Source organism: Leuciscus leuciscus (assembly GCF_965113295.1).
Source record: "Leuciscus leuciscus genome assembly, chromosome: 14".
Taxonomy (NCBI): Eukaryota; Metazoa; Chordata; class Actinopteri; order Cypriniformes; family Leuciscidae; genus Leuciscus; species Leuciscus leuciscus.
The window spans coordinates 28,820,587-28,833,292 of record NC_138738.1 but is presented as its reverse complement, the minus strand read 5'-3'; the positions used below and the strand labels follow the sequence as shown (position 1 = coordinate 28,833,292).

At 38.6% G+C, this 12,706-nt stretch overlaps 1 protein-coding gene across 4 annotated transcripts in view; it reads right to left on the bottom strand.

The window, feature by feature from the left end:
* agap1 (ArfGAP with GTPase domain, ankyrin repeat and PH domain 1) overlaps positions 1-12,706 on the bottom strand; it is a 217,092-nt gene that overhangs the window by 151,466 nt on the left and 52,920 nt on the right. For 2 of the 4 annotated variants that reach the window (XM_082136707.1, XM_082136708.1), the window contains exon 1: positions 1,370-3,838. The exons of the other annotated variants lie outside the window; for them this stretch is intronic. In XM_082136707.1, the coding sequence (XP_081992833.1) occupies positions 1,370-2,624 (1,255 nt within the window). In that variant the 5' untranslated portion in view covers positions 2,625-3,838. Of the gene's footprint in view, positions 1-1,369; positions 3,839-12,706 lie in introns of those variants that run through there. 4 annotated transcript variants of the gene reach the window in all.

Sequence of the window (12,706 nt, the reverse complement as noted above, 5' to 3'; positions counted from 1 at the left end):
CAATGCCTCTGGAATGTGAGGAATGTGGAAACGGCTAATCAGCTAAGGTGCTTCTCTCACCCCACAGACACTAAAGGTTTTACTACATGCCGTGTTACGGGCATTAGCGCTGACCTGATCATTAACACTGTCCTGAAATAACTCCCTCTCTGACACAAATGTAAAAAAATATATATTTCCAATTTAATTCAAACCTGCATCAGCATCATCTTAAATTTTTCAAAATGTAATGCTTTACAAGCAGAGAGGAACTGTCCAAAACCCTTTTCCTTTTGGGTTTAATATCTTGTCTAACGATCATTCAATAATCTCCACAGGAACTGACAGTATGACAAAGATGACAAGGTTTTCAAAATTGCAGTATTTTTGGGGTTGTCAAAGTAACAATCTTTTTTTTAATTACTTCAAAATCATGAGAATTGTATTCTACTGACAACTCTAGTTTTTAACAGGTAAGAAATATGTGATTTTATTATTATTTTTAAGGATTATCCAACATTATTCTAATAGTGGTTAAAAAAAAAAAAAAAAGCGTCAACTCGACAACACCAAATAATTATTTGCTATAGCCAATTATTTAATTTTGGGGGGGGGGGGGGGGGGGGGGGGGGGGGAAGGGTGTCTTTATAGTATGACAATTAACAACTGTATAATTCAGTCTTTATAGTTTAATTGCATAGCTGCAATTATATTTTAGGAAGGGGGTCCATTGCAAGGGGATCAATGTTAAAGGATGAAAAGATTGAAACCTCTTAACCAAAAGGCCTGTTTTACAGAGAGTGGCAATCTGTCTTTCAGTAGGATCTGTTCACCTCACATACATTAGATGGTGAGGTAATTCATTAAAATCTCTATGAAACAGTATCTACCAGCAGCTCTACATTACCATATTAGTGACAGGAGAGGGTGGTGGCCTTCTGTCTCCAGTAACAGAGTGAGATAATGCCTTCAGAACAATAGAGAAGAAGGTATAAATGTGAATAGTGCAATCCCCTTATATTAACTCCAGCCATTAAAAAGAAAAGACAAATGAGAGAAACAGGTCACTCTGACATTGTGCATTGCCAGCAAAATGAACAGAGCAGGCTAACAGAACCGATACAGCACTAAATTAAAAGAATTCAAGAATGTAAACACACACCGTTGCAAACAAGGCTGCCAGATCTCGGAGTAAGCTGCAAGCATGCAGCATAATGAAACACAAACACAGGCGGCCGGCAAAGTGCCAGCTAAACATCACCTTCCTGGCCAAAACAAACATGCATCCCTCTAGCCTGTCCTAGGACCACAAAAGCAAACAGAGCATCCTCCTGCCTAACAACATGTGAAGTAAAAAAAAATTAGCAGAGAGAAGAAAAACGGCTATTACCGTCCGGTTGGCATCCATTAACACTCTCACTGCTGGACTGCGAGTAGCCCATTTCAGATCTGCGCTGAGTTCCCAGCAGGCCGTTCTTCCGGAGACCTCGATTACCGGGGCTGCTAAGCGGCGTGGACGTCCCATCTCGCTTTGAGAAGATACCGCTGAAAAATCTAATAAGTTTCCGTTCCTGCCCGCTGGAACGGGAGCCCGTCCCTCTAATAAATCCCTCCTTGTCCACCAAAGATTTATCCGACATCTTGAGAAGATCACTGTTGTCCAATGTGCGATTCTTGCCCTTCATCCTCTCCCTGCGGCCCGGCTCCATCATAGAGTCAGTTTTGCTCAGAACCTCACCCACATCCAAAGTGTTTCGCTTCTCAGAGGACTCTGACTCGGCGAATGCCATGTTTTGCAGAACCACGCCGGACTGGGCCTGACTCTCCTCTCCGTTACGGCCGATGCAGCCCGAGCTGCTGTGGTGCTTCTCTTTGGAGAGCGCCCGTATGCGGATCAACTCTCCACCCGTCCAGTGGCGAAAGCTGAAACTTCTCCGCAGAAGGCTTGGGTGCTTCTTCGCCGGAGGGGTTTGAGGCACAGGCTTGGGTGACTTCCCATTCCCTTTAGCCAGCAACGAGATGCAGCTCTCCTTGGCCGTCCTGCCACCCTTCGCCTCCTCAGAGGTCTCATCTGACCACGTACTGACCGTCTCCTCTGTGCTCCGGGAGGTCTTGAGGACTTTCTTTTTAATGCCTGTGTTTTCTCCATTAGCAGGAGTAGTGCTGCAGATTTCTCCACGCTCTGCATCACATTTCAATCTGTCACTTTCTGCTATATCTTCTGCCCTTTTCTGCACTGGTGTCCCATTTTCCTTCTTCTGTCCATTCTCTGGCAGGATGCACGTTTCATTTAATTCTCTGTCTTTAAGTGAATGCTGTGCCCTCCTTGAGATTTTCAACCTGCCCAACTCAAGATGTCCAGTACTAAAGGTCCTGAAGTTCCTCATGTATGAGTGCGTAGAAAAATCGTCCGTCTCGTCCTCCACTTCTTTGAGTTCTTCCAGAGCAGAGCTCCGCTGAGGCTCAGAGACCCCCTCCCGCCGGTACGCGCTCACTTTAGGGTTCTCCAGCCGCCGGTGTGCCGAGCCTCCGCCATCCTGCAGGTTTTCTTTCTTCACTAATGTCAAAGATATCCGGTACACGGTTTTTCTTTGTGGCGTACCCCGCTCCATCCTTTCCGGGTAATTAGAATCAAGTAAGTACATTCTTCAGAAACCAAATCCAAATAAATGAATTAACGTCAAATGCGTTTCTAGTGTGATTCCACCCACAGTTGGTGATTACCAGAGCACATAATAATGACAACAACAACAACAAAACAATAATCTTAGCTCTCTGTTGAAAAAGTTGCGTTTTACAAAAATCGCTGTGGTGTGCACAAAATCCAAATAAATGTCCCTTCGCTGTGCCGGTGCGTTCTGACTACTTGCCCTTTCAAAAAAGGATCCCCGTCAAGTCACCTAAACGTCCAACGCAAAGCCCGTCATCATGTTCACAGAAAAGTAAAGTCCGGCTTCAAATTCCTGCTTCCCGCTGCGAGGCTTGTCTGTCTGGGGGGAAATGTTATTGCAACACCGTCCTCCTAAAGCAGAAGAGTGTGGTCTTCCCTATTGTGCCCGTGCATCCCCCGCCGCGCAGCCAGCTTGCACCCTTTACACAGGACCGGTCGCGCCTTTGTTTCCCGCCGCGGTGCGTTCCTACTCTCATTCAAATGCAACATGCACGAGCACGACCCGAAGCTCGCAGAACGAGAGTCCCGGGAAACGAGACAGACAGCCGCAACAGCAACGGATCCATACCAGTCTCTCTCCTCTATCAGCCCCGTGTGCTCCGTATCCACACAAATCATCCAGTTAGAGCCGAAGGAAAACCCGGAACGGATTACTCCAAAACGCATTCCACACAAGTGCTGTTACATGCGACTTGCATCATTTAATTGTCATACGGAGAAAAGGCAATAAATCATTATAAAATACAAGTATTATACATTAAATCACCATGCTAAAAACTCATCTTACCCAATATTTTGTAGCTACCTGTAATGTTTATTATCGGTGCCCAAGAGCAATATCAAACACAGGATGTAGGTCTGCTTAAAATCCTGCACGCATAAATGTGTTACAAAATAGTAAACCTATCCAGAGACAAAAAGTTGTGATTCAAATAAATCTAACTGCTATGCAAGCGTGTGTATTTGCTTTGCTGTGTCAAGAAAACCCGTAAAAATGAGTTTGAAGTGAATCTTCTGCGCTGGATGATCCACTCCGGGACACCGCGTTATCTAGCGCACGCGCGGGGGTGGGGTTTCTACTTCTCTGTCCATCAAAACCTTTAAACCCACCCGGGCTCACAGAAGAAAGAAGAAGCGTGATAGAATGCACAAAGTAGTTTTCTGTGCAGATGTTATCGCTTTAATTCACGAATATTTGTGTATATTCACGAATATCGTTAGCAAACTTTTTTTTTATTGATGCTTTGCCACTAAATTAGGGTAAAAAAAAAAAAAAAAAAAAAAAAATTCATCACTGCATGTGAAAGGAAGTGGGAACATTTTCATTAAAATAAATTATTTATTTGGTTTACTTACAATTATTAATATTTATTCAAACGGTTTCACTGCACTTCCACATACTTAAAAATCCATATATTCTCTCAATGCATATAGTATGATGTGACGGTATAAAACAGAGTAGTATATATGGACTAATCACGTTTCATAAGCAGTCAGAGCACACTTGAGGTCGAGGAGCGCTTTCATCTGCCCTCAGGCCACCTCTCCATCACCCCCCTTGTCTCTCTCTGAGGAGGGAGGTGTGGATGTGGAAGATTACCCCTCTTATCTCGCCGCTCAAATCCCTGTGTCTTCCTTTCTCCTTCAATCCAGGCCTGACATTTGTGGAATCTTCACAGAGATTTAGGCGGATTAGAAGCAGCTCATTAGGATCCATTCTGTACAGCTTTTCTCACCATCACCTCTCCCCTGTCCTCCCCAAAACTCAGCAATGGAGCCCCACTAGCCTCTGTGAAGCTTCCATCTACTCCAGCAGTCTTCATCTACTCCCCTGTCCAAAGACCAAATTTTGTTAAAGTTATTAAAGCTACAATATGTAATTTCTTCGCCGCCAGAGGTCACATTTTCAAAACAACAACAAAGATGAAGCTTGATGACGCTATGAAGGAGAGTGGAACTATGGGAGATGTCGTTTTTACCATCCAGAGATCATAAATTATATATCAGCTAATAAATTAGTTTTTGTATTACCTGTACGTTTGATCACACTATGTTATGTCATCGTAATGAATTAGCTGCCAGGAACGTGAAATGTAATGCTATATTAGCCTGTTACTAATATGTGACTATTTGTCAAATTATTTGGTGGGTTAATGCTGCGGATAACAAGCGGAAACCGAGGATAACACGGATATTACGTCATTGATAGGCGACAATGACCAGGGACGAGCCATTATAAAAAACTAGAATTTCTCTAGATTTACAAATCCTTGGGAACTTTCGGGATAATGTAAGTACAAAACCGCATGAAATATATCACACTGTGAAAGTGGTTTTTGAATATTTTATTCAAAATCTTACATATTGTAGCCTACCTTTAACAATCCAATGACTGGAATAGTTTCAATTTCAAATTAATGTAAGTATAGACATCTTAATCATGTGTGAATGTTCAAAAGAACAGCATTTATTTAAAATAGAATATTTTCTAACATTATAAATGTCTTTACTGTAACTTTTGATCAGTTTAACTCATCCTTGATGAATAAAAGTATTGATTTATTTTATTTCTTTCCCCAAAAAATAAAATTCTTACTGACCCCAAACTTTTGAACGGTAGTGTTTAATGTTACAAAAGCTTTAGATTTCAGATAAATGCTGTTCTTTTGAACTTTCTATTCATCAAAGAATTTTGAAAAAAATTTGTACACAACTGTTTTCAACATTGATAATAATAATGAATGTTTCTTGAGCATCCTGAGGGATCATGTGACACTGAAGACTGGAGTAATGATGCTGAAAATACAGCTTTGATCACAGGAATAAATTACACTTTACTGTATATTCACATTGAAAACAGCTGTTTTAAATTGGAATAATATTTCACAATATTACTGTTTTTGTTTGTATTTTTAATCAAATAAATGCAGCCTTGGTGAGCAGAAGATACTTCTTTTAAAAACATTAAAAATCTTATGGACCCCAAACTTTTGAACGGTAGTGTACGTGTCTGTGTGTGTGTGTGTGTGTGTGTGTGTGTGTGTGTGTGTGTGTGTGTGTGTGTGTGTACAGTATGTATGTATGTATACATATATACATACACATACACACATACATACACACACATTAAAAATGCATAATTGTAATAAGCTTTTGGGAGTCGCACCACATGACACTTTACAACTACTGTGAATTTATCTTGTCATAAAAGGTCACATTTTTCTTCTTTTTTTTTTTACTTTTGACTTTGACGCACATAAATCATAAGACTATGAAATTTCTTTTTTTCTGCAGGTTGGTTTTACCAAAAATCTTGGTTGCACCATATGATTTTGAAGTTGTGACACACTCAAATATTAATAGTTAAGTAGTGAAAGTCTTTAATTAAGAAATAATAATAAAAGACGTGTCAAAAAACGTTTCTTTTGTAGAACTTCTTGTAACGCAACGTCTTTTTTATGCCCCCTAAAAAATAAAATAATTTAACTTCAGAAATTAAAAACATGATCATCTTAGAAGAGGCTTATTCAAGTCAGTGCATGTATGAATAGCATTTTGAATATATTTTGGAATAAATTAAACGACAGGACATGTCAGCTTCATCGACATAGACCCACACACCAAACGTGATCCAGTTCCTTCAATATTGCTCTGCTCATAGGACTTCAAAACTCTGCACTAGCGAGGCTATAGAAAATCAGTTTAGGCAAATTATACACACTACAAGAAGTCCAACTTCAAACAAGCCTCGTCCTTTCATCACATCCACAGGACTGTCATAAAGAGACGCAAGCTTAAAAGCCTAGGTATGCACTTATACGCTCTTGATGCAACATCGCCCTTCACGTGTTCAATCGTCAATGTGACTGCATGACTTCATACCTCCTGAATACTTTAACACAGAGAATGGAATATAAAACAGGCACATATGAAATATATAACAGAGGTGAACATCAAGCATCTTTCTATCTTCACCATCATATGCAGTTGAATAAAAATGACGATGGGGTGCAGTTATTTGGAAAGGCATGTGGCACCGCTGGCGACCCAGGAGCTTGACTGATTGCAGAAAAATTCTCCAGTGTAGGATTTCCCACTGTATGCCATGAAATAAAAGGAGCACTGCTTGCCTTACACTAGTTACAAACACTGAGAATTTGCCTAACGCGTCTTCAAAACATGCATAATTCAACTGCACCAAATCAATGATTTCAAAATCAGTTTCTTATCTGAATGCGCAAACTGTAATATCCTAAAATAACACAATTAGAGATCATGCTTGCAAATGTAGAGCATTGGCAAAAAGAGTTGGATATCTACTTCAAAGCCAACATTGTCTAGAGTATTCTGGATCTGTTTTTGTCCTCCTCATTCTTTTTTTATTCATGGCCAAGAAAAACACAGGCTTCAGATAATTGCAGTGCAGACCATGAAAGCTGCTTTAATGAAATTATGTTTGGAGATCCCTGGTCTGAAGAGGATGTTCCGTGAAGAACCACCTGTCTTCTCAGGAGGCCAAAAGAGCCCACACTGTTTTAGTGAGCTCTGCGAGTGCCTTGGGCTTCAAATGTACTACACAAGTAAATCTCCCACATTAAACTTAAAACCGCAAACCAGAATGCTTTGTATAGCAAAAACCATAGAGAGTATTAAATGTGTGAAATTTCAATTTGGGATGCACAATGTAAAAATGTTGGCCATGGCAAATAAACCAATAATTACTTTTATATTCTGTTTGATAACCAATAAATTGTTAATATTACAATTTCACACCATTTTGATAAATATTAACAATAAAAACACTAGAACTCAAAATCAAGCTTTAAAAGTCAAAACTAAAATCTATGTTGATTTTAAGTAATTTTAGCCATTACAACTGTACAGATTGAAAAATTTAGTTATGATGATTATTTGCTAAAGAATACTTTGAAGGTGTTATAATAAATGAGTACTTCACTGCTAGCAAAATTGACTTTCAATAAAACTTGGCTGCCTATACAGTAAAAAGGCAGAAAAAAAAATGGTGATAACAACTTAGAGAAAACAGAGAAAAAAGGCTGTTGTCTTCTGTTTAACTAAAAAGGCAGGAAAAATTCAACACCCATAATGCATAGGGCATGTTGCTGTCCGACTAGTCTGCTATGGATAGGCTTACCAGAGTCAAATACTGCTTTGCTTTAGTAGTAAAATACTTCTTAGCAAACTTTTAGTCATAATATTGTCATCTTGTATTGTTCCCGGGTGCAAGAATTAAAAGAGTAAACGTTTAGCGGGACTGATTTACTTCCAGTGTGCTGTAGGCAGACGCTAAAGGCTGCAAAGAATCAGAAACATGGAGAAAACAGTGACGAAGATAATATTTCAAACTGGATGACCACAAACAGTGGCCAAATGGAGGGAAAAAAACTGAAAGAAACTGCCATTCTTACAGTTCCGCTCAACCCCCCGAAGCAAAATGGCGTCACATACAGGTAAGAAAGCTGTTGCCATAGTATTACATTTTTTCCATAATGTTGTTTAAAAAGTTGTTTAGACAATGTACAATACTTTTTTTTTTTGTTAAACCTACTCCTACAATAACTGGTATGTTAACAACCCTCTGTCAATCTGACTGTCCGTGGGCGGGAATACAAAAATGAGGATGTAAATCTGTAGTTTTCACGAAAGCCTTTTTCTGACTTTGACAAATAAATGTGAATATCTCGGTCCAGATAACACGGAGAATGAGTAAACATTCTTCATTTACATATACCAACATTGTAACAATACAAAGCGGGTTGAAAATCAGGGAAGTTAAACTTTAAATGATTAGAGTTTTTAAAGATTAACTTTAAGTGAGCTTTAGATGATGGCAAAGGTATTCAAAAGTTTAGGGTTGATTTGATCAAAAATCCAGTAAAATATTATTACAATTTAGAATAACTTTAAAATGCATTTTTTCTCTGTGATGGCAAAGTTGAATTTTCAGCAGCCAATACTCCAGTCTTCAGTGTTTAACACAACTCATTGGAAAAACATACCTGGTTCAGTTTGTGCAAAAATTATAAAAACGTTATGTCTTGCACGTTCTGCAACATTTTCAAAGCTAAAAGTGTTTTCAGTTTTATCTGAAACAGAGGAGCGTGATACGTCTGGCACCGTTTTATTATGTTTGCTTCTCTACGTATCGTGGCAGTTCTGGAATTAAATGTCTGGTAAGAGGAGCTCATAGGCTAATGCTCTATAACGTTTGAAAATCGTGTACCACTCTGTTCCAAAGGGAAATCTGTCACTCGGGTTCTGTTCTTAACCAGTATTCACGGATGAAAGCAGATATAATCAGTGTTTAACTTGTGGACTGCACTTTACTTTCTATTAGTGGAAACAATGATGATTTCTCTTTTCTCTCACTGTCATTCTCTAAGTGTTTCTTGATGGTAAAACAGTGATCAAGACATGGACCAGATCCTTGTTCTCTCGCTCATTCCCATTGAGAGCTGTGGTTCTTTTCCTTTTAAGCTTTAGCTCAGGGGTTTTCAAAGTCTAAGACAGTGGGCGTCCCTTTTGACACAACTTACCCAATAGCAATGTCAAACTCGTAATTCCTCACTTATATCATTGTTTGTTAACATGAAAAGTGCAGGCCTCGTTTACACTGTCAGTGAAATGTGACCCAATTCAGATTTTTTTGCTCATATGTGACACAGATCGGATGTGTTCTATGAACGTGTAAACAGAAAAAAAACGCATGCATTCGGATATTTCGAGATCGGTTTCAGGCCTCGAAACGTCGTGTCGTCGTGGGAGAGGAATGTGGACAAACGTTGACAACATATCAAAGGTTGGCTTGCTCATCCTAAAATTTCGGACCCACTGCTCCTCGTTAAAGCCAATATTTAAACACAATATGCTCCCACCAGTCCTGAGATCTCTCTCGCACACTGAAGCATATGTGCAGACTGCAATGATGGCACTTTTCGTCGTCCTCCGCCTCAAAATCATGGTGATGTTTGCCGAACTTTGCATTTATCGCAGAGCTACCATCAAGCATATTTCGCGTTCGTCCATCTGTGCAAGATAATTGAACCCTTTAAGCATGCGCGATGGAGTATGGAAAGCGTAAACACCTGAATCGGATATGGGTCACAGTTGAAAGAACGCGAATCAGAAATGGGCATTAAGACCTGCAGTGTAAACGAGGCCTTATTTTCAGAATAATAACAATTTAACTTTTTTAATTTATTAATTTAAACTAATTATTAGGCTATAGTTTTTACCACTCTCCACGCCTCCCCTGGCATGCTCTGGCGCCCCCCTGGGGAGGCGCGCCCCACACTTTGAAAACCCCTGCTTTAGCTAATAACATGGACCAGAGATTCTGTGCGGGCTGCACCTGTGAAGCTCTGTGGTCTGTATTCGGGATCTTACATGATGCAGGAGTGATGAAACCCGCCAATCATGGGGCCTGTCGACACCCTGCCACTGGAGCGCAGCAATAAACATGGCTCTTTTCCACCTAAGCCTTTTATCTCAGATGAAAGTCTCTCCCCTGTGAGTCTTGCCAACCCTTCCAAGTGCAGCAAATGGGCCAAAGAACACCTGCTAAAGTCAGCATGTTTTTTACATCCCTCACTGTTCCTTCCATCTCGATTTCTTTTTATTTTCTTTCTGTCTGTCCACCCAACTTACTCCTGTTTCTGGGATCCTGTTTTCTCTCAGGCCTGAGCCTTCATTGAGAATGTTAAGTTAGCACTGGGCATCTACGTCATAGGTCTGTCATAACACAAATAAGAATAGTACATTCTTTTCAGTTCTTCTGTTGTGGTTTGTTGGTTGTTTTATGGGCTCCTTGTGAAACTGCTTTTGCGGTGTCAAAATATGCAAAGCGTTTAAATGCTATTTGCCTTTGTTTCTATACTATACATAACTCTGCCGTTTAAATTAGGTGTTTTGTAGGGTTTGTAGATGATTTTAGATTTTTATTTTATTTTAATTTAATTCATTGATAATGTTTAATATTGTATATTTAAATATGTATGCTAATTTCACCTATTTTTATATTTAAAAAATACTACAAAAAAGATTTGTTGGAACAAATTTAATTCTTAAAAAAATGGGGTGAAATATTTTTCCCCCAAAAATTTTTTAATTCATGCCATAGAGGGTTAATGCATCCTTAAATTGATCAGTAATGACAGTAAAGACTAGATTCAAATAAGTGCTGTTCTTTTGAATGCTGTTCTTTTCTTCAAAGAATCCTGAAGAAATGCTTTTTCATCTCACATTTGCTTTTGTGAACACTATTATATCGGATAGGTTTAGAGTTGGGTTTGGTGTGGGTTAACCCAGTGTGAACCTCAATTTGATTGTTTTTACATGATATGATTATGTCAGCCAACAAATATGATATTACTCAATTATTTTAGTTATTAAAAATTGTTCCCAAAAGTTCTCTAATAAACTCAAATTTTACCTCTGCAGTAAAGGTTTATGTTGTTGTTGTTTTTTAATAAATAAGATGTATTAATATTTGTTAAAAGGAAACATACATGCATGTATATATACACACACACAATATATATAAATATATATTATAAAATTATAAGTGTGTGTGTGTGTGTGTGTGTGTGTGTGTGTGCGTGCGTGCGTGCGTGCGTGCGTGCGTGCGTGCGCGTGCGCACGTGCTTCCTATTAACACATATTAATAAAAATGTATTTAAAAATAACATATATTATAATTATACATAATATTACATTAAAGATATATTAAAGTATGATATAATAAATAATAAAATAAACATTAAATACAAATATTATAAAAGTCCAATTATATTATTTAAAATAAAACATTTATTTGTTAATAAATAAAGTTAGAATGTGTTACATGTCTCAATAGAAAACAAATAATTATACACATTTAATTTATTAATAAAATATAATAAATACAATTGGCTATATAATATTAAATATAAATATAAAAATTACAATTAAAATAATGTCAATTAAATTACCTGGTTACAGACTGTGAATGTTAATCCAAGAAAGAAAAAAAATTATACCAACTATTTTATTTTATTTATTGCTAAGTCAGTTGTCAAGAGAAATCCTTGTAGGTGCACACCACCTGCTGGCTCAGTGAGGAAAGCCTTTGAGAAACCGCTTTTGTAATGTAATATGTGTCATGACCTGATTAACGCATAATCTACTGTTTACATTTTATAAAAAGGAGAATGAAACCACCCACAGTGTCCAGTGGCTGCGGGTGAGAAACAGTGTTTATTTGGCATGGAAAAACAATCAAAACTTGACAGTGTATCTGTGTTTTTTGCAGAAAAAGCTAATTCCATACAAAACAGAAGAAATCCACTGCCCCATGGTCTGCTTTCATGCTGTAGTTCTGAACTATAATAGGCTTGTCATGAACATGAAACCACTAGAAGATGTTTATTACAATAAAATCAATAGTAGTTCCAGACTGAGTTCAGAAGACTTACAGCATACACAAGTCAATTGAAACCATGTCCACAGCAGCAACAAGAAAAAAAATAAGCAGCCTGAGGGCAGATTTTACTTTCAGGCCTTGACGCTACAGTTCAGGAACTGAAACAAAATGGTGGTGAGAGACTCGTTCTATGTTAGCATTTTTGCAGGTCACTGCTAAAATGGAGATCAGAAAACTAGCAAAGCCAAAAGGGAATTGACACTGCAGTGGAATATAAAAGACATTTAAAAAAAAAAAAAGCGCAAAAAAAAGAAAGCGTACCCTCAGTTGCAGCTTCCCTCCTACGCATCGACACACACACTCACACACTCTCCGCATTGCATTAAATATGAAACGCAGCCCTGCAACACAGCAGAAACGCTTGGCTTTTCAGTGTCAGCTCACGCAAACCCGTTAAAAAACTTTAAACGGAGGTTGTTTAGACATTAAAAGACAGTTATGAAGCCACCAACAGAGCTGTGCTGGAGCTGATGTGGGGATGCTGGGATAGAGGGGTTTGAACAGTGAATAAGGTGCGTTTGAGCAGCTCTCACTCTCTCTTTGATGCAGAGAGAGATTGAAAGAGCGAAGCACCG